Below are 25,085 nucleotides of genomic sequence, written 5' to 3' on the forward strand. Positions count from 1 at the left end.
TTTATCAGCAAAAAAATGTAACACACACATACACACACACACACACACACACCCCTATGAGGGAGCTGCTAATATGAGCAATGGAAAGACAAGAGCAGGCATTTCAGTGCAATTAATGGTCAAATCCAGCTCAGGGGCAAATTTTGGTTCCGGAGGTTGTACACACCTTCAAAATCAGATTGCGTAATCTGGGAAGACATCTGCACAGAAACAGAGAAAAAGATGGGGCCAAAAGATGAAAATAAGAAAAAAGTCTCCTTTATAGACCTTTTCTTTTAGTTGTCTGAGTTTAGGAGTATTGGTACCAAAGCACATGTTTTCATCTTGTGTTATGGCAAGGCTTGCTCAACACAGTGGTTCAGAAAAGGGGATTGACTTGTTGAATCCCCAGTCTGTGTGCAATTTGAAGTTTGTAGGGTTGGCAGGTTAGAGGCTTTTTAGGGAGCATTCAGTGATGGCATGGAGGAAGCCTTGCTAGAATGCAAAAAAGGTACACATGATGGATGTGAGCTACACCTATTCTTAGAGATAGTTAATATTTATTTTCTCTTCCAATCTGAATTCCTATTTTTCTGATCAACTGCCAAGGGTAGAGGGAGTACCCAAAACATCTCGAGAAATCATGGAACAAAATTATTTATATAATTTATACAAACCAAATGTTTCTGCTGGTTTTATTCGGTAAAACGTTTCCTCCTGTGTCTGCATCCTTTGATGATGAAAAAGTTGACTGTTTTGGATTAACTTTATTTCATGGGAGTTACAGGTAATCATAGATTCACGACCACAATTGAGCCCAAAATTTGTGTTGCTAAATGATTCATTTATTGAGTTTGCCCCATTTTATGACCTTTGTTGCCATAGTTGTTAAGTGAACTACTGTAGTTGTTAATAACAATAGCAATAACACTTAGACTTATATACCGCTTCACAGTGCTTTACAGCCCTGACTTTACAGAGTCAAAATATTGTCTCCCAACAATCTGGGTCCTCATTTTACCCAGCTCAGAAGGATGGAAGACTGAGTCAACCTTGAGCCTGGTGAGATTCGATGTGCCAAATTGCAGGCAGCTGACAGTCAGCAGAAGTAACCTTAAATTAGTCATTGTTGTTAAGTACATCTGGCTTCCCCACTGACTTTCTTGTCAGGTCACAAAAGGGGATCATGGGACCCTGGGACACTGCAACATCATAAGTATGAGTCAATTGCCTAGTATCTGAATTTTGATCACATGACCATTGGAATGCTACAACAGTCAGGTGAAAACTGGTCAGAAGTCACATTTTTCAGTGCTGTTAACTTTGAACAATCATTAAACGAATTGTTGAAAGTCAAGGACTACCCAGATATGGTTTTTCCCATGTGCATCTTTTTATGAGACACACACTACAGGTAGTCCTTGCTTTACGACAGTTCATTTAGCGACTGTTCAAAGTTACAATGGCACTGAAAAATGTGAGAGTTTTTCAGTTACAACCTTTGCAGCATCCCTATGATCATGTGATCAAAATTCAGACACTTGGTAATCGTTTAATCTTTATGACTCTTGCTGTGTCCCAGGTCATATGATCTCCTTTTGTGGCCTTCAGACGAACAAAGTCAGTGGGGAAGCCATATTCACTTAACAACTATATTAATAACTTTATCAACTGCAGTGATTCATTTAACAACTGTGGCAAAACAGATTGTAAAATGGGGCAAAACTCAAATGTCTCACTTAGCAGCAGAAATTTTGGGCTCAATTGTCATAAGTTGAAGAATACCTGTATTCTCAATGAAGTTTATTCCACATTCCATGCATTTATAATTTCCTCCTCTGTGGATGTCTTCATGACAAATAAAGGCCCTGCAGTCATTAAAAAGTTGTTTTCATCCTCACTGCATTTATAAGGACTCTCTCCTGTGTAGATCCTTTGGTGGCAATTAAGGTCTTTGTTCTCCATAAAGCTGTCTTCATACTCCATATATTTATATGGTCCCTCCCCCGTGTGGATCCTTTTATGAGAATTCAGTTTTCCTTTCTGAGTAAAGCTCTTTCCACACTCCAGGCATTTATATGGCCTCTCTCCTGAATGGATACTTTTATGAGAAATAAGTTTTCCTTTCTCAGTAAAGCTTTTTCCGCACTCCAGACATTTAAACGGCTTATCCCCTATGTGAATCATTTGGTGACGAATAAGATCTTTGTTGCCAAAAAAGCTCTTTCCACACTCTAGACATTTATATGGTCTGTTTCCTGTGTGGATCCTTTGATGGGAAGTTAGCTCTCTATTCTCAATGAATCTTTTCCCACATTCTCTGCAACCATATGGTTTTTCACCTGTGTGGATCCTCTGATGACGGTTCAGATAAGAGTTTCTACTGAAACCCTTTCCACATACTGTGCATTTATAAGGTTTCTCCCCTGTGTGGACCCTTTCATGACAAGTAAGATGTTCTTTCTGAGTGAAGCTCTTTTCACACTCCATGCATTTGTATGGTCTTTCACCTGTGTGAATCCTTTTATGAGAATTAAGTCGTCCTTCTTCAGCAAAGCTCTTTCCACATTCTCTGCATTTATATGGTCTTTCCCCTGTATGGATTCGTTCATGACGAGTAAGATGTCCTTTCTGAGTAAATCCTTTTCCACATGACATGCACTTGTAGGGAGTCTCTACAGGGTGGCTCCTTTCATGATGGGTAAAGTTGTCAGTAAAGCTTTTTTCACACTCCAGGCACCTATATTGACTCCGCTCTGTATTGATCCTTTCATGGCAAGTAAGGTCTCTGTTCTCAATAAACCTCTTTCCACATTCTACACATTTATATAGTCTCTCGCCTGTGTGGATCCTTCTATGAGAACTAAGTTGTCCTTTCTGTGCAAAGCTCTTTCCGCACTCTGTGCATATATATGGTTTCTCCCCTGTGTGAATCCTTCTATGATGAGTAAGATGTCCTTTCTGACTGAACTGCTTTCCGCACTCCATGCATTTATATGGTTTATCACCAGTGTGGACCTTCTGATGGCGATTGAGATTACTTTTGCTACTGAAGCTCTTTCCACACCTCATGCAGAGTTTTATCTTTCTGCCCAAAACGAAATCCCTCCCAAATTTTACAAAGGTATGTGCTTTGTGTTTCCCGTAGAGTTTTGTATGTAAAGCAACAGAGAAAAACTGATTGACATACTGTTTGGTGACATACTCTTTTCCTGTGCTCTGACCTCTGTCATATTCCCCTACATCAAATTCACTTTGCTCTCTTTTGCCATATTTTCCTTTTCTCTTCCCTTTGTGACCTTGCTGGGTAAGGAAGCCATGGATTTCAAAAGGGAAGGAAATGGAAGAGATCTCTCCATCTTCTGGGGGGCTTCTCACTTGCATTTGTGGATCCCTTTGATGGCCAAACATCATTTCTTCCATTTCATATTTTGCGGTTTGCATTGGCATTAATCTTGGCTGCTTGTCTTTCTCATTCTCCAGCCCACCACCTGGGGAAGAAAAGAAAATAGAAATTCCTATTAGAATTTAGATGTCAAGCAACAGAGAAATCAGGAGATTCAGGCAGTTCAAATGGGTATAAAGATTTATTGCAAACTTAAGCTCTCTAGAAGAATCTGAACTACTGATGGTTAAAGCAACTGGCGGTAGATAATAATCGAAGGAATTCTAGGTGGGCTGGACTTAAATATCTTGTGGGCTCAAAGGGATTCATGACTGATGACACGTTTGATCCCTCCCTCAGGCTCAGCTTGGTCCTCTGCTACGTTACAACTGTTAAGGAGAGGCAATTCCTTTTTTCAAATACATGCCATGTGTTTGGCTAGGAGACGTTGGGTGCAAGTTGTTATCTAGGAATTTTAATGAAATCCTAGGAATTTTTAGTTGGGAGTCTGGTTGATTTGTTATTCTGCCCAGGAATTTCCATGGAGCATCTAAGGCTTTCCCCAAAGCTACGATCAGTGTTTCTGCCAAGGCCTAGCTGTGATGAGAACCTTGGACAAAATTGCCCCTGAATTGTCTCTGCCCCTGAATTGTGATCCAGCAAGGTCCTGGCAGTTGAAAGGAATCAAGGAGAAATGGATGTTCTTTCCTGCAGTAGCTCTTTCATGGATATTTGCTAACTCCAAAACATGTGTCACCTTGATTGTTTCCTTGAGATTAGAAAAGGTTTTAAAGATGTGCTACTATTCAGATGACCGGGCAGAGTCCTCACCACCTTAAGCAAATAAGTGAAGGTATCTTCACTGTTTACCTTCCACTGAAAACACCTTTCCCAATGAATGGACCCAGAGCAAAGAGGGTTCTTACCCAGAATGGCCATATTCTTAGAAACCTCCAGCATGACTTCCCTGCATAAAGCCTTCTGGCCAGAATCCAGCAGTGCCCACTCCTCTTCTGTAAAGTCCACAGCCACCTCCTCAAAGGGAGCAGAACTCTAGAAAGAGAAACAACATCTTCATTAGCAGACAATATGTTTCAGGCACAAACCAGAAAAAGAGTTTTGCAAGAGACCAAATAGACATTTTATGGAAAAGCAGGCTTAAGTTTACTTCTCCCCATAATTAATTTGGCTGTGAAGCTCCAAGTTCAGGCTGTTGCTTTCGCTGTAACAATTTTGGCATCTAAGTAACAGAATGACAATACTGCTCTCACTGGGGAGCCTCTCCCTGGTCCAGAATAATTCAGCAAGGAAGTTGGGGAGAGAGTATCCTTGGCCTCACCTGTCGGGTTCAGCAAACTGATTAGAAAAATACATTTCTAAGTAGATGTGTTAGCATATTTCTGAAGCAGTTTTAATCCAACTTGGTATTGTTTCACTGCATGGTTTTTATTCTTTAACTTGTTTTGAAAAACATTAAGAAAGATGGAACTCTTTCAGCGCGATAAATTACAAAAAAAAAGGTTGAGACTCTAGAAAGAGTGCAGAGAAGAGCAACAAAGATGATTAGGGGACTGGAGGCTAAAACATAAAGTATAAAGAACGGTTGCTGGAACTGGATATGTCTAGTCTGATGAAAAGAAGGACTAGGGAAGACAAGATAGCAGTGTTCCAATATCTCAGGGGCTGCCACAAAGAAGAGGGAGTCACACTATTCTTCAAAGCACCTGAGGGCAGGACAAGAAACTAATCAAGGAGAGAAGCAACTTAGAACTGAGGAGAAATTTCCTGACAGTTAGAACAATTAATTAGTGAAACAACTTGTCTCCAGAAGTTGTAATGCACCAACACTGAAAGTTTTTAAGAAGAGATTGGATAATCATTTGTCTGAAGTGGTGTAGGGTTTCGTGCCTAAGCAGGGGCTTGGGCTAGAATCTCCAAAATCCCTTCCAACTCTGTTATTCTAAACATTTCCTAATACAGAATAACAGATTTGGAAGGAGGTCTTCTAGTCCAACCCTCTACTCAAACAGAAGACACTACAATTGCAGACAAGTGGCTGTCCAGTCTTTTCTCAAAAGCCTCCAGTGATGGCGAACCAGCAGCTTCTGAAAACAAGTTGTTCCACTGGTTAATTGTTCTCAATGCTAGGAAATTTCTCCTTAATTCCCAGTTGCTTCCCTTCTTGATTAGTTTCCATCCATTGTTTTTTTTGCCTTCCCTTCAGATGCATTGGAAAATAGGTTGATTCCCTCGTCCTTGTGCGAGCTGTTCAAATATTGGAACAATACTATGATGTCACCCGTAATTGTCCTTTACACTAAACATACACAATTCCTGCAATGCTCTTTATATGCTTTTGGCTGCAATATTCTTTTGCTCTTTTCTGCACTCTTTCCTAAGTCCCAACCTCTATTTTTATAATATAATATATGATTACCTTATATTATTTTACTATATTATTATTGTGAATAGTATGTTTGCATTCATAGAACAATCTTAAAAGATGAATGAATGTGACTCAGTGGGCCATTCTGGGGAGACACCATGTTCAAGTGCACAAACTCAGCATTTATTTGTAAGAACAGTTTATGAATGGAAGGAATTTAAACTTCTCATAAGAAACCCACACTTACCTGGCAAGGTGGCCCCAGTTGTATCCTTCTGAAAAAAAGCTCTTTAGAAGGATTGGATTGATCTCCTGTTTCCTGGAGCTCTGCTGAGATCTCCCCCATGAATGGCTCCTGCAACTGAAAGAACAGCCTGGTTTATGATCCACTTTCAAATGACTGTAACCCTGACAGATCACTTGCCTTACATTTTGCCTCTCCACTTGTACTACCCCAACCCAAGTCAGAGAACTTGAGCACGAAAACATTTCAGTTATGACTGTTCAGTCTGTGACTTGTCCTCATTCTGCAAAGTTATTCCCACATACTTTTTACACCACCGCAACAAGTGTTCTCTGGATGTTTGTTGCGACTATGTATAAAGAAGAGACACAAGAGGCGTAAGAAGAGGATGACATTCCCTCACCTGCCGCTCCTTTCCGGGTTCTGGGACGGCTCCGGGGCCGAGGAGGCAGCCTTCGGCCAGGGCCACGGCCTGGGCGCAGCTCTCAGCCCCGCACTCCCTCAGCCAGCCCGCCAGCTCCGGGGGCAGCAGGGCCAGCAACTGTTCCAGCACCACCAGGTCCAGCATCTCAGCTTTGCTGCTCCGCTCGGGCCGCAGCCACCCCCGGCACAGCTGGTGCAGGCGGCTGCAAAGCGCCCGCGGCCCCTCGGCCTCCCGGGTGCCGCAGCTGCGAAAGCGCCAGCGCTCAGCCTCGGAGCTGCGGGGGCCCTCGGAGAGGCCGCTCCCCGCCTGAAGGGGAGACCCCCAGGCCTCCATTCTATCTCCGGCTTCAGCGCAGCCCCGATAGGGATTACACTCCCTCCGAGGCCGCCGCCTTCGGTCCCGGCCGACTCTCCCCTGCCCACTTGCCACGCCCCTCTCCCGGTTTCACGGAGGGGAGAGAGGAGGGGTCTGCTCCTTCAGGGCTTCTGAGGCTGAGAAGATCAGCTGCAAATCGGTTCCTCCACAGGTTCCCCCTGCCCTCCCAGACACTGGGCCAGAGACGGCTGCATCCTAGAGGGGCAAAACCCTATTACTGTTCCTGTCTAGAGCGGCTCCTAATACAACTACAGTCTTTCCGGTCCTCTGCTCGGACTGGGAAAAAAGATCTCTGCGCATGCCCTATTCCATGCTGACGTTTAAAGGATGCCCGAGCATAGTTGCTGCGGAAGTTTTTAGTTAGGAGCGGGAGGGGAGGCGAGTATGAAGGCCTGGAAAGCTGGCGATTGAGCTGAAATGAATAAAGCAGCTTTGAATGAAACCTGTCGCTTCTGCATACCTGGGAGTTCTCTTTCTACTGCAATCCTCTGGAAAGGGGGATTCCTGGTACACATGGAAGAAATTTGGGGGAGGATGAAGACTTGAGGAAGGGCCCCATGGCAGGGATCCAGGCAGTAAATGTATATGTGTGTGTATGTATGTATGTATATATACATATATATACATACAATTAATGTATAAACAATAAATGATTTGGGATTCTTTCAGGCTAATTTATTTGTCCTTTCTGTTGTCTGTATTCCTGTGGTGATCCTCTTTAAACACCCCTCCCCCGCTTTTCTTGCAGAATACAATCTGCTCCATATCTTTTTAGATGCTATTTCTGTTCTACTGGAAGTCTTTACTTTTTTATTCATCATTTCACTTGATCTTTCCTGGATGATTGATTCTTAAAAAGCTGATCTGGTTTCAAGGGGCTGCGCTACCTAAAAAAAACAAAAAAACAAAAACAAAAACGAGAAATTGATCTCCTGAAGTTGGTTTCTCCCCCTAGTGGATTCAAAATTTGGGCTCCATATCATTGGCCATGATAACTGGGTCAGATAGTGAAAAAATACACGGAAGGAGACAGCAGGAAATTTACCGTATATGTCATAAGTTTATTAATAAGGTTCCAAGAGTAAAGAGTTTCTTCTCCAAAATGTGTTGGTGGTGAATAATTGCATTGGCAACTGCTCAAAAGGAGGCAGTATTTCGGAGGCTGATCTTTCTCCTGGTCAGAAGATATCAAAAGGAAATGAGTTTTCTTTAGCTAAAGAAGTGAAGAAACACAAACACTATTTTGTGGGAATTAACATCTGCAGATTGAAATACTTTCCAAATTTGGTAAATTTATGCAATTTCAGATACATGCTCATCACAAGACAAGATAGAAAGACATCGACTACAGAACAAATGAAAATATATGATGCCATCTAAACAGTAAAAACTCAAATGAAAATGGGCTGATCACATCACAAAGAACTACTAGTGAACAAAGGCAATCATAGAATGGATTCCATGTGATGTGTCCACAAAAGAGAGCCACAAGAAGACATAGTGACGACATCAGCGTCTATTGCAAGCCCAATTGGCAAGGCAAATCTCAAGACCATATTGGTTGGAATCATGCAGAATAGACTTCATCCTGCAGTGGATAGATAACGATTAGGATGATGATGATTCAATTTCTGTTTTATATAGTTTTTTCCAGTAAATTAAGAGGGAATCAAGGAAGCCAACAGTCCTCCAGTTGGAAAAGATAACGAGCTGGTGAAGGGCAACAGGGAGGAAACTGAAGGGCTTCATTGCTATTTTGCATCCCTCTTTCCACATCATGGGGAAGGAGAAGAAAAATGCAAGTTAAAACAGGCAATGGAAGAGCTGGCTGCTTTGAATGAATTCCAGTATTTGGGACCAGAAATGTTGTTCTGAAGTTCCTTCCATGGATTTATATTGTTTCTTCTGTGGATATTCTTTAATGAATATCCAGAGATATTCTTTAATGAGAATTATGGTGCCTTTCTCAAGGAAAGTTTTTTCCACATTACATACATTTACATGATTTCTCCCCAGTAGATCCTCAAATTTTAAGATAAGTTTCTACTGGAGACCTTTCCACTTTGTTCATTTGGAAGAATTCCTCCCAGCATGGATCCTTTCATGATGAGTAAGATGCTCTTTCCCATTAAAATTATTTCCACACTCCATTCATTTATATGGAATTTTTCTATGTGGATTCTTTCATGAGTAAATGTATTGTCATTGTTAAAGCTTTCTCCACACTACATGCATTTATATGGTCCCGCCTCCATGTGGATCCTTTTATGGGAATTAAGTGCCCCTATTTGAGCAAAGCTTCTTCCACACTGTGTGCATTTATATGGTCTGTCTCCTGTATGGATTCTTTCGTGATTGATAAGAGCCCTATTCTGACTGAATTGCTTTCCACACTCCATGCACTTGAATGGTCTCTCCACAGTGTGGATTCTTTCATGACGAGTAAGATCTCTGTTCCAGTTAAAGCTTTTTCCACATACCAAGCATTTATATGGTTTCTCTACTGAGTGGGTCCTTTTGTGAGAATAAAGATGTCCTGTCCGAGCAAAGCTCTTTCCACACTCCGTGCATTTATATGGTTTGTCCCCTGTGTGAATTGTTTCATGACCAGCAAGACATCCTTTCCGAGCAAAACTCTTACCACACACCAAGCACTTATATGGTCTCTCTCCTGTGTGGATCCTTTTATGAGAATTAAGATGCGCTGTTTGAGCAAAGCTTTTTCCACACTCTGTACATTTATATGGTCTCTCCCCAGTGTGGATCCTTTCATGATGTATTAGACCTCTGCTCCAATTAAAGCTCTTTCCACATACTAAGCATTTATATGGTCTCTCCCCCGTGTGCATTCTTTTATGAGCATTAAGTTGTACTGTTTGAGCAAAGCTTTTCCCACACTCTGTGCACTTATATGGTTTCTCCCCTGTGTGGATCCTTTCATGACCAGTAAGACATCCTTTCTGAGCAAAACTCTTTCCACATACCAAGCATTTATACGGTCTCTCCCCAGTGTGGATCCTTTCATGACGAATAAGATCTTTGCTCCAGTTAAAGCTTTTCCCACACTCCAAACATTTATATGGTCTTTCTCCCGTGTGCATCCTTTGGTGGAAAGTAAGGTGCCAGTTGTCAATAAAGCTCTTTCCACACTCCATGCATTTATATGGTCTCTCCCCAGTGTGGATCTTTTTATGAAAATTAAGTTTTCCTTTATGAGCAAAGCTCTTTCCACACTCCAGGCATTTATACGGTTTGTCCACTGTATGGATCCTTTGATGTCGAATAAGATCACTGTTCTCAAAAAAGCTCTTTCCACATTCCAGGGAATTATATGGTCTGAGCCCTGTGTGGATCTTTTTAGGACAAATCATCTCTGTTTTCTGACAAAAGCTTTTTTCACATTCTGGACATTTACATAGCCTCTCACCTATGTAGATATTCTGATGGCAATTAAGATTATTCATGCTAATGAAGCTCTTTCCACAGTTCATGCATGGTTTCATCATTTTGCTTAGATTGAAATCCCCCTCATATTCTGAAAACGTGTGTGGTTTCCAATGCGGTATGTTAGGTAATGCAAAAGAGAAGGAATGACTCTTTGCAGATAGTGCATTTTGCAGTGTAAATAATGGTGGCTGCTTTTCATTCTCATTCCTCAGATCATCACCATCACCTGCTTAGAAAAAGGAAAATAATTTTTCATTAGCGTTTAGAATGATGGAGAGGTGGGGTCTCCCCAGTGCAAAATATGCCCATCTGAGCATCAGATTTGGCACCAGCTATGTGTCAGCTAGGATATAGTTGGTGCAAATTGATATCCAGGTGACTCTTACGGTATCCAAGGGATTTTTCAGCCCTGAATCAGATTAAGGTTTTGCTGTTGATAGGTCAATCCGGCCAGGCATTTCCATGGAACATCTAAGGCCTTTCACAAAGCTATGGTGAATGTTTCTGCCAAGGCCTTAGTTGTGTCCTAGAAGAGCAGGTGATGGCCAGGTAGAGTTCTGACTGTTTTATTCAATTTAGTGCAGGTAACTTCCCCATTTACCTCCCAATGAAAGCACCTTTCCCAATGATTGGAACACAGAGCAAAGAAGATCTTTACCCAGAGTGGCCAAATTCATAGAAACCTCCAGCATGACTTCCCTGCATAAGGCTTTCTGGCCAGAATCCAGCAGTGCCCACTCCTCCTCTGTAAAGTCCACAGCCACCTCCTCAAAGGGATCAGAGTCCTAGAAAGAAAAAGAAAAACTTCCCCATAAGACAGTCCTCTCTAATGTTCCCTTTCTTACTTCCAAAAGAGAAAAGAGAGCTTTGTAAGAGATCAAATTGAAATTTTCTTATAGGACAGGCATAGGCCCTGCAGGTCCACAACATCTTTAAGGGTGGGAAGCCCCCCTCCAGCTCCTCCATGCTGCTGTTGGAAACATGGCTTAGATGTATCCAATTGGTAGAATGGCATTACCCCCTCCCCGCCCGAAGGCTGGAATAACTCACCAAGGAGGTTTTGGGCAGAGACCTCGTGTCGCTGGCTAACCAAAATACAATTTTTTTAGAAAATAACATACGTACTAAGAATTTTTCACCTGGCCTATTTCAAAATATTGTAAATGACCCTGGAAAAATCAAGCCACTTGACCAACAGTCTTTCCATTAAAATTTGTCAGCTTTGAATTAGTTTTTATGAGAGAAATTTGTCCTTTCTGTAATTTATTTTAAAGTGGATATATTTGGGTATTTCTGAATCAGTTTTTGTATAATTGGTATTGCTTCACTTCATGGCTTTTATTTTTTAACTTTTTCCAGATCTTTAGGAAAATGTTAGGAAAGATTTAAATCTTCTAATGTACAGATAACATTTCCAAATTCAAGACTCTTGTGAGTTGTCCTTCATTTGCATCCCCAAAACAACCTTGGAGGTTGAACCAGGTTCCAATTTACACAGACTTGGCATTTGGCTCATGAGTGAAAGTAGTTTAAACTTCTCACAAGAAACCCACATTTAAGTGGCAAGGTGTCCCCAGTTGGATCCTCCTGAAAAGAATCTCTTCAGAATCATTGGATGGATCTCCTCTTCCCTGGAGCTCTGCTGAGATCTCCCCAATGAATGGCTCCTGCAACTGAAAGAAAAGTCTGGCTTTGATCCACTTTCAAATGACTTGAATCATGTTAGTTCACTTGCCTTATGTTTTTACTCTCCAACTATACTTTTCCAACCCAAATCAAAATGAGAGAACTTGAGAATTCTTACTCTCTGGGTTGCTGTTATTTCTGGATAAATGCCTGCCACTTTTGTGAGTTGTGAGTCTTTTTTTATTTCCTATTTTCTTTCTGATCAGGAGATGCTTCTGTATCTCCTCCCCTTTACTTGACAATTGTGGGCTTTCCTTCTTTGTGAATGTATTTATGACTATCGGACCTTGTCTTTTTTCTCCTTTATATTTCAGGGCTATTATCTCCTGAAAAGGACAGAATCAATCTCTCTTTTGGAGTGGCTTCTCTGTGCCTCTTGCAGTGAGGAGACCACCAACCTGACATTTCAGGGGGCGATCTTGGAATGAACACTGAGATTAGTGGTAAAATGCACCCCCTGAAAATTTTATAACTATAATCAAAAGGCAATTTGGATACTTCATTCTTTTTCACCTTCAATTCCCAATCAGGTTAAGCTTGTAATGAGAAATGTTTTAGGAAAATTTTGAAAATATAGAAAGATAAAGCTGAAATAGGGAGAATTTCTCTTGCAATGGAACGTAACCTTTCAACAGATTTGGCCAATAAGCCATTTTTGCAAAATAATTCTGAAGGATATTCAACTTTAAAGAATGATATACTCTCTATATCAAAGCACAGGGACCATACAGAGTGCAATAATATTCTAAGATGGACTGAAAGAATGACGTGCCATAAATTGAGAATAGATCAAACTAGAATGAAAATCATAACAGGAACTTCCATAACCAACATATAGTTTCCCAAACTGCTTTTTGGAATAATATTATGTAATATGATTGATAACTGACAGGTCACAATTCCACATTTTAGGGTAATAAATTACGAAATGTAAGGGATTTAGGACCACAAACTGCATATGTGTGCAAATTATAAAGGTGTGTTTAATTTGTTGTTTTTTTCTCACTATTGTGGTAGTATAGGGCATATCAAAGCCTAAATATTCCATTTCATTTATTACATATAGCATAATGCAGTATGTAGATAGATAACAGCAGAGTAAATATGTAATCTAATACCTAGTGCTGTGGCCATGTAACAGTGGTAGTTCACATAATCTAGATGCTTGGTTGTATTCGGCTAGAATTAAATGACAGGAAACCATAATGTAAACACTGATTTTATGACATATGTTGATAATATCAGGAAGGATATAAAAGTGTGTAAAGTAAGAGAAAGTTCAGTTTAATAGCTTATCAAAACAGTTCAGGGAAATAATCATGTATAATTTGCATTAGTTATTTTATCTTTTTCTTATATTTCTGTTTGAAAGTGTAATGCCAATATATATTTAATATGAAAAGTAGGTTTCAATCAGAATAGAGTTGGAAGGGATCTTGGCGGTTTAGTGCTCAAGCAGACGACCTTACACCATTTCAGACAAGTGGCTGTCCAGTCTTTTCTTAAAAACCTCCAGTAATGAAGTACCCATAACTTCTGACTGGGAGCTGTTCTGCTGGTTAATTGTCCTCACTGTTAGGAACTTTTTCTTTAACTCCAGGTTGTTACCCTCCTTGATTTGTTTCCATCCATTGTTTCTTGTCTTGTCTTCTGGTGCTTTGGAAAATAAGTCAATCCCTTATTTGTGGCAGCCCCTCAAATATTGGAAGACTGCTATCATGTCCCCCCTAGTCCTTTTTTTCTCTCACCTAGCCAAATCCTGCAACTGTTCTTCATATGTTTTATTCTCCAGGCCTTTAATCATCTTAGTTGCTGTTTGTACTTTTTCAAAAGTTTGCTCAGGTCTCTTTCCTGCTATTGACAGGTAGGACAGGGGTCTCCAACCTGCCATCCTTGGATTGGCACCGGGTTGTGGCATGCCAGAAACTGCGCCATGGAAATAAGCAAAGCCTCATCTGTGGGATGCAGGCAGCACATGAAACTATGCCCCTCTGTTTTGCGGAAAAACATCTCCTCATGGAACCTGTCCCTGGTGCCCAAAAAGTTGGAGGTCATTGAGGTGAGGAGTCCCATGATCAAGCTAACGGAATATGAATAAAATATACTTCGTTGTTTCTCTCTGCAAGTTTTTCTATCTACACTGGAAACTCTGCTTAGAATCCAGGAAATACAAGACCTTTTGGTAAGTAATAATCAGACAATCTTTTCACTTACATTATTTGGGAAAGTCACAAAGGCTTAGGATTTACATCTCTACTTAATTTTGCTGAAATTAAGCAATCTAAAAAATGGATAACTATATTCACACTGTGATTTGGTAACATATTTTAATGTACATGACTGCTTTCTGGGATGTCTGCGCACAATGGAGCCAAAAAGCTTGAGGAGGATAAAAAAGAGTTTTCAATGTTTTTGCTTCATAACATCAAAAATAGGTTTTGAAATATGCATGTTAAGCACTATTTGATCCACCTAAACACTATTTTCATATATTATTTCATAACTTTTTATAATGCTCTGTTCATTCTTTGTACAGATAACCCTTGACATTTGAGCCCAAAATTTATGTTGCTGAGACAGTTGTGAGTTTTGCCCCAATTTACAACATTTCTTGCTGAATCACTGCAGCTGTTAAGTTAGTAATGTGGTTGTTAAGTGAGTCTGGCTTCCCCATTGACTTTGCATGACAGGAGGTCACAAAAGATGATCACATAACCCAGGGATACTGCAACCATCATAAATATGCGACAGGTGCCAAGCATCTGAATTTTGATCATGTGTGACTCTGGTGATGCTGCAATGGTTGTAAATGTGAAAATGGTCAAAAGTTACTAATGATGTTTTACTTTAAATGGTCACTAAGCGAATGGATGTAACTCAAGGACTACCTGTACTAATTTGCACATGTGTGAAATACCTATGTGTCCTTGTTTCCTGCTTCTTGCCAGAAATATTATGGTATTTAGGAGGAGAAATATAATTTCCAACATCCAGTTTGGTTAAGAGGTCTTGTTCATGAGAAGAAGGGTTCATGTGTCTTAAGTTCAATGCTAATCATAGTAACCAAACCAAAAATTAGTAGTAACCAAAGAGGACCAGAAAACAGGGATGTTCCAACTTAGACAGGGACACGTGCTTTTGTAAGTGGGTGGATATTTGGCAAGACCTATTGTTGGATTCAGGATTGGGGAATGAGCCCCTGGTCTGGGAATCCTGACTGAAGGAATCGTTTATCAGGTCTTCAAGGTGGACCCTGTCAATGAATACTAGCTCTAAGGTCATGATAAAGTCACATTAACAGAATATTATTATTCTCAAAGTATTGTTCCCATCCTCTCCTTTTACTTGCAGCAAAACTAGGATAGACTTTTATGATCCCCCTCCCCAATCTCTCCATCTCCATCACCATGTGGCAATTGAGATTATCTTTTAAATTATGACTGTCCAGTCTATGACTTGTCCCCATCCTGCAAAGTTATTCTCACATACTATTACACCATCCCAACACGTGTTGTCTGGATGTCTTTTCTCTGGGATGATCTGTAAGGAAGAGACACAAGAGGCGTAAGAAGAGGATGACATTCCCTCACCTTTCGCTCTTTTGCGGGCTCCGGGGCGGCTGCGGGGCCGAGCAGGCAGCCTTCGGCCAGGGCCACGGCCTGGGCGCAGCTCTCAGCCCCGCACTCCCTCAGCCAGCCCGCCAGCTCCGGGGGCAGCAGGGCCAGCAGCTGCTCCAGCACCACCAGGTCCAGCATCTCGGCTTTACTGCTCCGCTCGGGGCGCAGCCACCCCCGGCACAGCTGGTGCAGGCGGCTGCAAAGCGCCCGCGGCCCCTCGGCCTCCCGGGTGCCGCTGCTGCGGAAGCGCCAGCGCTCAGCCTCGGAGCTGCGGGGGCCCTCGGAGAGGCCGCTCCCCGCCTGAAGGGGAGACCCCCAGGCCTCCATTCGGTCTCCGGTTTCAGCGCAGCCCCGACAGAGAGAAACGGCCGACCCTCCCCCGCCCACTAGCCCCGCCCCTTTCCCGGCTTCAGGGAGGATAGGAAGGGGCGGAGCCCTCTCTCTCCGGGCTTCTGATATTGAGAAGAGCAGCTGCAAATCGACCCCTCCACAGGTTTCCCCTGTCCTCCCAGATACGTCTTCATCCTAGAAGGGCAAATCTCCCTTGTTTATTGCTCCTCCCTAGAGTGTCTCCTAAAGCAACTACGGCCTTTCCGGTCCTCTGCTCGGCTTCAAGGGTTGGCAAAGGTGCTCTGCGCATGTCTTGTTCCATGTTGACAGTTAAAGGTCTCCCGAACTCCGTTGCAGCGGAATTATGCTGGGAGCGGGAGGTGTGCGCGGGTGGAAAAGGCCTAGAAGGCCGGCAATGATGTCTACGGCGGAGATTGAGCGGGGCTGAATTGAGCAAAGCTGCTTGGAATGAAACTTGGTTTGATTTCTCGTTCTGGACACTCCCGCAATCCTCTTCAAAATGTGGAATGTGTTCCTGGAATAGGCGGAAGAAGGCGAGGGGGACGAAATGGGTGATGCTTCCAATGTGGGAAAAGGAAAGAGGGCAGGGAAAGCCTAACCAATACATGCTTTGGAGATTCCTTCACAGTTGTTTATTTGTCCTGTTATCTATTATCGTATCCCGGGAGCCGCGTAACTGAGTGAGCTTATCCCAGTTTCTGCCAACCTAGCAGTTGAAAAGCAGGTAAAAATGCAAATAGAAAAATACGGACCACCTTTGGTGGGAAGGTAACCGCGTTCTGTGTTCCTTCGGTGTTTAATCATGCCGGCCACTTCGGACAGTGCTAGCACTTCAGCTTTGAAAAGGAGATGAGCACTGCCCCTTAAGTCGGGAATGACTAGCACATATGTCCCAGGGGAACATTTACCTTTATCTGTATTACCTGCGGTGGCACTCAATGAAGGACTCCCAAAGGTGCTTTTCCAAAAGACAACTGGACTTTGTTTTTGCTGGAAGGTGGTATAGTTTCTCATCCCAGAAGCCTCTTTAGTTCTCGGCTTCTTGGATGAGAAGTGAAAAGTCTTCAAGCAAAAACAAAATCCAGATGCCTTTTGAAAAATCACCTTTGGAAGAAGCATGACCCAGATTGGGGGTCCCTAACGCCCCACCCCTAAGCCATGGCCCACTACTGGGAATTGGGCCTTTAGAAATGGGGCTGCAGAAAGTATTGGCCAGTTCTGTGGCAAAAATGGGAGTGAGAGAAATACACAGTGTCTTAGAGATTTATGAAAGTTTGAAATGTGTAGAATCCAGTGGGTAGTAGGGTTTTTTTGTTTGGAAATTAGGGCAGGATAATTTTAGGCAGTTTTGAGACTTGAATGCAAACAATGGACAGTTAAAAATTAAGCACCTGATGGCAGAACAAGAAACAATGGATGGAAACTAATCAAGGAGAGAAGCAACGCCTGAGAATGAGAATAATCAGTGGCATAACCTGCCTCCAGAAATTGTGGGTGCTCCATCACTGGATATTTTAAAGAAGAGATTGGACAGCCATCTGTCCAAAATAGGGGTGTCAAACTTGCTGCCCACAGGCTGGATACACCACATGGTAGCTACACCCCCATCCAATTTAGCAAAGGGGGGGGTCGTGATATATCACGTGACACCAAAAGCTTGACACCCCTGGTCAAGAATGGTATAGATTCCTGCTAGAAGTGGGGGGTGTCATGCTCCAGCATATAACTTTTATATACGGTTGCTCTCTATCCCCACCTAGTGGCTGGAAGGACAATTGCCAATTATATTGCTTGAAGCTGATCCAATCTCTTTACCCATCAGCCCGCTGAATCTGCGGGGAAAGATGAACTGGGACAAGAGCTGACAGAGATGGAGAGGATAGCTTCGTTGGCCTTGGAGGAACTTGGGAAAGGGCAGAGTCCATCCAGGCAAGGCTTTTGTGAATTAGTAAAGTGAGACGTGAGATCAATGCAGATTGAGCCAGCTACGAGGGAGGAGTGCCCCACCCCCTTTCACAAGGTACACCTGGAGCCTGAGATGTAAGGAGGTGCCAGTGGGAGGGGCATTTGTCAGGAACAAACCTTGAATCTGTTTTGAGACTTGTGTGCACTTGCCCAAGCCTGAAAATTGCTGTACTCTCTCTTGTGGGGCTTGCCAGTTTGTTTGCTTTGCTGAACGTCTTACTCTGATTACCGTTTGACTAACCTGGCTTATTGGACTACTGACCCTGGTTGCTGTGTGACTAACCATGCTTACTGGACTACTTGCAGCCAGAGGCTTCTGAAGGTGCGTGTGAGAGCTTTGCTCCAGGACCTGTAGTGAATGTGGGAATGTTGAGGGGGCACAGTTGGAGCAATAAAAAGGAGTTAGACCTATTCTCTGCTTGTGTTGCCTTTGTGCCATGCCCCGGGTCATCACACCCGCACTCTAAACAAGTGCACACTGGAAAGCCAGACTTCATTTCCTTTAGCATTTAGAGAAGGCAGAAGCACAAAGAAGAATCCATCTTAATCTGTGGCACATGATCATCCAAGGACAAATCCACATCCCACCCACAGAGCATCGCTGGTGAGATTTAAATTACTTGTATTTACTAACTGTTATGTTCAGCAGTAACTCCATACTGCCTATCTTGTATTTGGGTCTCATTGTATGTATTCCTATTTTCCATAGTGAGGGGGGAGGAGTATCCAGAACGGGTTGACTTTGTCCTCTCATGATTGGGTGAGTCAGATAAGCTCTTTGGGTAACGCCCCCTGGCCAGCAGGCCCTCCCAGATTTGACTCATCCACTCAAGGGAAAGGATGCACTACTCTGGACTCCAGTAATTTACAGAGGATTAAGGAAAATAAACTTGGACCCGGCGAATCCTGCCTCCCTACATCGCACACAGCCTCCTCCTGCAAGGACTGGACTGCCACAAGCCCTCTGGGGCGGCACGCTGCCCTGGCCATTGAGTGAGACGGAGTCACTCAGTGAGGACCCTTGCCGGGCAAGCAGGAGAACCGGGCACACATGCCTCCTAGAGGCAGCCCTTGATGCAGAGGCTTCTCAGGAGCAGAAGCACTCCTCCGCTCCCCTCAGAGGTTGAGCCACGAGGGTTTTTAAAAAGAAAAACCTGTGCTGGCAGCTATCACCAGTGGACAAGGTGAGAGCCGGAAAGGCTCAAAAACAGCTGCGGGAGGTGAGCGGCAGCTGCATGGCAAGCCTGCAAAGGCAAAACCCATTTCCATGTGCTCCAGCAAAGAGGAGCCTTTTGAATTTGGAGCCGGGGGCCATCTTGAAACCACGTGGTCCAAGATGGCAGCCCCCAGCAGCTCAGGAGTCCGGCAGGACAACAACCACCACTTGAGGAGCCCTTAGAAAGGTGAGAGACGATTGCAGAGGCATTAGCCAAGAGCGAGGGAGGCAGCAAAGGGCCAAAAGGAGGCCTATGAAGGAGTTAAAGAGGCAGGCGGTGGATCAATCCCCCTCCCCCAAGCCTACCTCCTTGTTGAATCACAGAGGCAGCTGCCATAAGGCTTGCAGGAAGACCCCCCCCACCCTCTGTACCTTTTCTGGCTGCTAAGTAACAGGAGAAGGCTTCCCCCTTAAGAACATTCTCCTTTAAGTAGGAGACAGAGCGGGAGGGGCGAGAGGCTGACTGGCACCAGTAGCAAGCTATGTTTGTCGGTGGCTAATTCTTGATTCCCCCTTAAGAAAACTCTCCTTTAATTAGGAGACAGAGCGGGAGAGTGAGAGGCTGACTGGCCCCAGTAGCAAAAGCTGTGTTTTGTTTTGTTAATCCCAAGCCGGCAGCCCCCCTGCAGCCTGGAAAAACACAGGGGGGGGGGAGGAATATTCAGCCCAGCTGCTAAAGTGCAGCTCCCAATGGAGCCTCCAATCAGGTTACTGAAGACCTTCCAAGGGTGGGGGTGACTAGGCAAACGGCTAATGCAATGCAATACAATACAATACTATGCAATACAATAGCAGAATGGGAAGGGACCTGCAGGCCTTCTAGCCCAATCCCCTGCCCAGGCAGGATATCCTATACCATTTCAGACAAATGGCTATTGTTACTATGGTTGATTAGGCTGACTCTGTAAACCAGTTAGAGAGGGCTGAAAGCCCTATGAAGCGGTATATAAATCTAACTGCTATTGTCATGCCACCCAACAGCTTCTTAAAAACTTCCACTGTTGGGGCTTTCACAATGTCTGGAGGCAGGTGGTTCCACTGATTAATTGTTCTAACTGTCACGAAATTTCTCCTCAGCTCTAAGTTGCTTCTCTCCTTGATTAGTTTCCACCCATTGCTTCTTGTTCTGCACTCAAGTGCCTTGGAGGATAGTCGGGCAGCCTCTTCTCTGTGGCAATCCCAGAGATATTGGAACACTGCTATCACATCTCCCCTAGTCCTTCCTTCCAGTAGACTAGACCTACCCAGTTCCTGCAACCGTTCTTCATAGGCCTTAGTCTCCAGTACCCTGATCCCCTGTTGCCTTTCTCTGCACTCTCCTTAGAGTCTCCACATCCCTTCTACATCATGGTGACCAAACTGAGTGCAGAATTCCAAGTGTGGCCTCCCAAGACCTTATAAGGTGGGATTAACACTTCACAGGAGCTTGATTCTATTCCTCTGTTTGTGCTGCCAAAAACTGTGTTGCTCTTTCTGGCAGCTGTTGCACACTGCTGACTCACATTAAAGGGGTTGTCCACTAGGACTCCCAAGATCCCCTTCACAGTTACTACTGTGGAGCAAGGTATTCTGTACCTGTGCACTTCACCTTCGTTGCCTAAAGGTAGAACCTTACTTTATTGAATCCCATTTTCCTAGGTAGTGCCCAATGTTCAAGGGTATCAAGATCCTTCTGTATCTTTAGCCTGTATTCTGAAGTGTTGGCTATTCCTGCCAGCCTGGGGTCATCTGCTAACCTGATGACCCCCCCCCCCTCCATCAGCATTTAACAAACAGAGAGCTAACAGTCATTCCGGCTCCTTCTTATGACCACTTGAGATAACAGCAGTTCTTAAAGAAACAGTACTACTATCATGGCATATATTTTGCTATCCCAAATGTTAGCTTACACACCTAACACCCTCATTCAAATCACTGATGAAGATGTTGAAGAGTACTGGGCTCAACACTGAGCCTTGGGGGACTCACTGCACTCTTCCCTCCATGAAGAGGCAGTTCCATTGAGGAATACAGGTGTGTGCACCAGTTACCAAGGCACCTGGGGTGACTAGGTCTAACCCACATTCTTCTACTTTATCTAGTAGTAGGTTATGGTCTACCTTATGAGGACTTGCTGAAGTCCAAGTTAACTATATCAATGGCATTCCTATGGTCCACTAGGGTTGTCACCGTAATCTAAGAAGGCAATATGGCTAGTCTGGTATGATCTGGTTTTGACAAACCCATGTTGGCTTTGGGCTCTCGAGCCGGTTTTTCTTCTTTTCTGAAGGGGGGGAAATCACATAAGCAATTCTATAGTGGTTCTCCGGTACTCCAGGATCTCTGATAGATATAGTTTCAGTTGTTTGGAGATCTCGTCCGCCAGCTCCTTCAGATCCCTGGGGTGTAACCCACCCGGTCCTGGGAATTGGACCTTGCCTAAGATAGACAGGCTACCATTTCTTCCCTATCTCATCTTGGGTTCCTAATCTGAATTTGGGGTGCTGTTCTTGATAGGTTGGATTGTTTATCCCTTCGGGTAAAGACAGATGCCAAGCACGAGTTAAATAGTTCGGCTTTACCCCTGCTGCTTGTCACCTTCGGGCCACTTTCTCCCAGCAAGGGACCAATCGTTTCCTTAATCTTTCTTAGTTTTATCAGGCGGGAAGATGCCCCCTTTTGTATTTTATTTTATTTTATTTTATTATATTATTATTATTGTGGTTGTGGTTCTTGTTGTTATTATTATTAATTTACCTTTGTGGCAGGCCTTTATTGTGAGCCTTAGCTCCCCTCACTCCATCTTTACACACACTCTAGTGGCCGCCCATTAAACTCCGTCTGTGTTCACATTCTGAATATCTCTGTGCTAATCCTAGCCATAGAATCATAGCACCCTTATGGCCGGGGGGAAAAAGGGTCAGACAGACTGGTCCCCATGCCAGAACCCACCACAAACTCAGAATGGGATGCCCGACTATGAGAGATCGCAGAAGCACCTCAGATAGCCTATGAATTTAGACAACATTTGCTGAGGGCAGAACATATAGCAGGGGTGGGTTCATCAGAGCCGACAGGCTCAACCGGACCAAGGGGACAATTTGGAGCAGAAGCTGCAGCCAGCAATCTTCAAGGAGCTGACAGAGTGCTTTGGACACCCGGAGATCGACTTATTCGCCACGCCCCTCAACGCTCAGCTCCTGAGGGTCTTCTCCAGGTACCAGACATGGGGGGGGGGCGCAGAAGGGGCGGACGATCTGCGAAGCCCCCGGACCAGGGGTTGTCGGTATGCCTTGTCGGATTCCCAGGGTCATAGGGGAAACCCTTCGGGAAGGGGCGGAAGGGGTTCTTTTGGCGCCTCACTGGCCCCGGAGGCTGTGGTTGCAGATCTCCAGTCGCTTCAGTGGAGAGGCCATGGAGAATCCCCCAGGAGGGGATATCCCTTAACCAGGGGTTACTGGAGTACCCAGACCTTCAATGGCTCCAGCTGACTGCTTAGCTCTTGAGCGGAGCATCCTGGGGAAACACCTCTTCCCCCCAGGGTGATGCAGACTATCCAGACTGCCCGCACACCCTCCACAGAGCGTATCTATGGCTCCATGTGGCAGGCCTCTGCCTCATGGTGTAATCTCCTGGGGCACAATCCTAGCCAGGCCTCAGTGCCTCAGATTCTGGACCTCCTCCAGGCAGGCCGGGACAGAGGGTTAGCTTCTAACACAATTAGGAGACAGGTTTCAGCCATCTCATCAGTTCTCCTGCATGGCAGGAACCAGAGCCTGACTCACCATCCTATGGTCAGGCAATTCCTCAAGGGAGCTTCCAACCCCAAACCGCACACAGCATTCAGGTACCATTCCTGGGACTTACACAGGGTAGGGGACGCTCCAATAGGCACTCCATCTGAGCCTTTATGAACAATTTCCCTTAAGTTCCTGATTCTCACGGTGGCCTTTCTGGTGGCCATCCCCTCCGCCAGGCAGATATACGAACTGCAAGCTCTGTCCACTGGGGAGGATCTCTGCTTCTTCCACCAAGACAGAGTGGGGTTATGTCCTTCATCCCCAGGGTGGGCCCCTGCTTCCATCAAACCCAGGAACTGATTTGCCCAACTTCTGTCCAGACACTTCCCACCCATTAGGAAAGAAGTGGTTCACTCTGGGCGTAAGGAGGGCTCTGAAGATTACCTCAGGAGAACCAGGCCAGACAGGAAATCCGAAGCCCTATTTGTCTCCTTCCAAATAGGGGCCTGGGTAACAGGGTGACTTCCACCACAATAGGTAGGTGGTTGCGAACCTGCGTTGCCACTGCATACCAATCGCAGGGCTTACAGACACCAATCATATCACAGCTCGCTCCACGTGGAGCGCAGCCAGGGCCTGGGCCACGCAGACACCCCTGGCCGGAATCTGCAGGGCAGCCATGTGGGCCTTCCCCTCTCCCTTTGCTAGGAACTATAAACTGGACTCTTTTGCCTCAGCAGAAGCCTCTTTGGACGCAGGGCATTGCAGGCGGTTCACAGGGCGGGGCCCATGCCTCAACTGGCATGAGCGGGGGACATGGGGCCTCTTGGGTATCCCTCCCTAGGGACGTGCAGGCTTTGGTACGTCACATTCTGGATACTCCTCCCCCCTCACTATGGAGAAAGGGCGTTGGTACTTATCTGATACGCCTCTTCTCATAGTGGGGGGAGGAGTATCCAGTCCCCCCCCGACTATGTTTGTACGACTAAGTTTTATGTTCACAGTTTTATGAAGTTATATAAATATTGATGTTGAAGACGATAAAAACTAAGAACTGAATTAAGAGTCTGGAGTGAATGGTGCAACGAGTCGGATGGAGCTCTTCGTCAAATCTGGGAGGGCCTGCTGGCCAGGGGGCGTTACCCAAAGAGCTTATCTGACTCACTCAATCATGAGAGGACAAAGTCAACCTGTTCTGGATACTCCTCCCCCCACTATGAGAAGAGGCGTATCAGGTAAGTACCAACGCCCTTTTTCCCCAGTTTCACCACATCCTGTTCTTTCAATAAAGCATTCAGATCTATGCACACGGTCTGTTTTATTGGAGGATAAGTGGGTTTAGCTGCATGTCAAGCTGCAGACAGACTAACGTGTAGTGAGGACAGAACAGGGGGTTGGCCTAGAAGACCTCCAAGGTCTCTTCCAACTCTGTTATTCTGAATTGCTGGGTGGCTGGGAGACCTTCAGAAAAGTGGGGTTGACCAATTCGAAGCTGCTCCTTTCTGATAAGCAGAAAGCTCCAGCTTTCCATTTGGTGATGGTGTCCGGGATGGTCACAGGAAGAACAATTTCATAGGTTGCTTCAACTAGTTGCCTCTTTCTTCTAGAACTATGGCCTTGAGAATGTCTTTTTTCTTGAAATCTATGGAGGGACACAAGAGAATAGAAAGTGAGGGAAGCAATCCACTACAGGTAGTCCTCGACTTACAACCGTTTGTTTACTGACCATTTTCCACATTACAACAGCACTAAAAAGTGGGTTATGACCATTTTTCACACTTATGACCATTGCCACCTCCTCATGGTCACATGATCAAAATTTGGACACTTCACAATTGGCTCATATTTATGATGCGGTGTCCTGGGGTCATGCCATCCCCTTTGGTGACCTTAGTGAATGGGGAAGCCAGATTCACTTAACAATCATGTCACTAACTAACAAGTTGTAAAATGGGGCAAAATTCATCTAACTGTCTCACTTAGCAACAGTAATGTTGGGTTCAGTTGTGGTCGTAAGTCAACGACTACCTGCAATGAATTCCATCAAGGAGACACAGGATAATTGCTAACACTGACTACAGGTAGTCGCTTAACACTTGCTTGAAGTTGGTGTTACATACCGATGTATGTCAGAAATCTACATAGGTTTTCATGCTCGCCACAGATTGACTAGAATCTACATAAGATTTCATGCTTGCCACGGATTGGCTAGAATCTACTTAGGTTTTCATGCTTGCCGCTGATTGGCTGTCCGGACCGCGGGAGATTTAAATTGCTGTCATTGGCTGGCT

The 25,085-nt window shown here is 44.4% G+C and overlaps 3 protein-coding genes across 3 annotated transcripts in view; all 3 read right to left on the reverse strand.

The window, feature by feature from the left end:
• Positions 1-620: 620 nt before the first annotated feature.
• Positions 621-7,042, reverse strand: LOC148047212 (uncharacterized). Its single transcript, XM_087711238.1, is given in 5 exon segments — positions 621-1,861; positions 1,864-3,470; positions 4,291-4,417; positions 5,998-6,111; positions 6,398-7,042. Coding segments are annotated over 5 exon segments (2,349 nt in total). The 5' UTR covers positions 6,752-7,042; the 3' UTR covers positions 621-1,714.
• A 791-nt stretch (positions 7,043-7,833) lies between these two features.
• LOC106545174 (uncharacterized) lies at positions 7,834-16,101 on the reverse strand. Its single transcript, XM_087711250.1, has 4 exons — positions 15,517-16,101; positions 11,794-11,913; positions 10,899-11,025; positions 7,834-10,469 (listed from the first exon to the last, which is right to left on the reverse strand). The coding sequence occupies exons 1-4, from the start codon at positions 15,868-15,870 to the stop codon at positions 9,019-9,021; spliced, it is 2,052 nt and encodes a 683-aa protein (XP_087567376.1). The 5' UTR covers positions 15,871-16,101; the 3' UTR covers positions 7,834-9,018.
• Positions 16,102-24,095: 7,994 nt separating this feature from the next.
• The window catches only part of LOC106538675 (alpha-1-macroglobulin), a 63,551-nt gene continuing 62,561 nt past the window's right edge, over positions 24,096-25,085 (reverse strand). The window contains exon 19 of the mRNA XM_087711236.1: positions 24,096-24,436. Coding sequence (XP_087567362.1) covers positions 24,226-24,436 — 211 coding nt within the window. The 3' untranslated portion in view covers positions 24,096-24,225. The remainder of the gene's footprint in view (positions 24,437-25,085) is intronic.

This window comes from Thamnophis sirtalis, unplaced genomic scaffold (genome assembly GCF_051295495.1).
Source record: "Thamnophis sirtalis isolate CommonGarterSnake01/CBP01778 unplaced genomic scaffold, rThaSir2_p1.2 scaffold_3, whole genome shotgun sequence".
Lineage (NCBI taxonomy): Eukaryota > Metazoa > Chordata > Lepidosauria > Squamata > Natricidae > Thamnophis > Thamnophis sirtalis.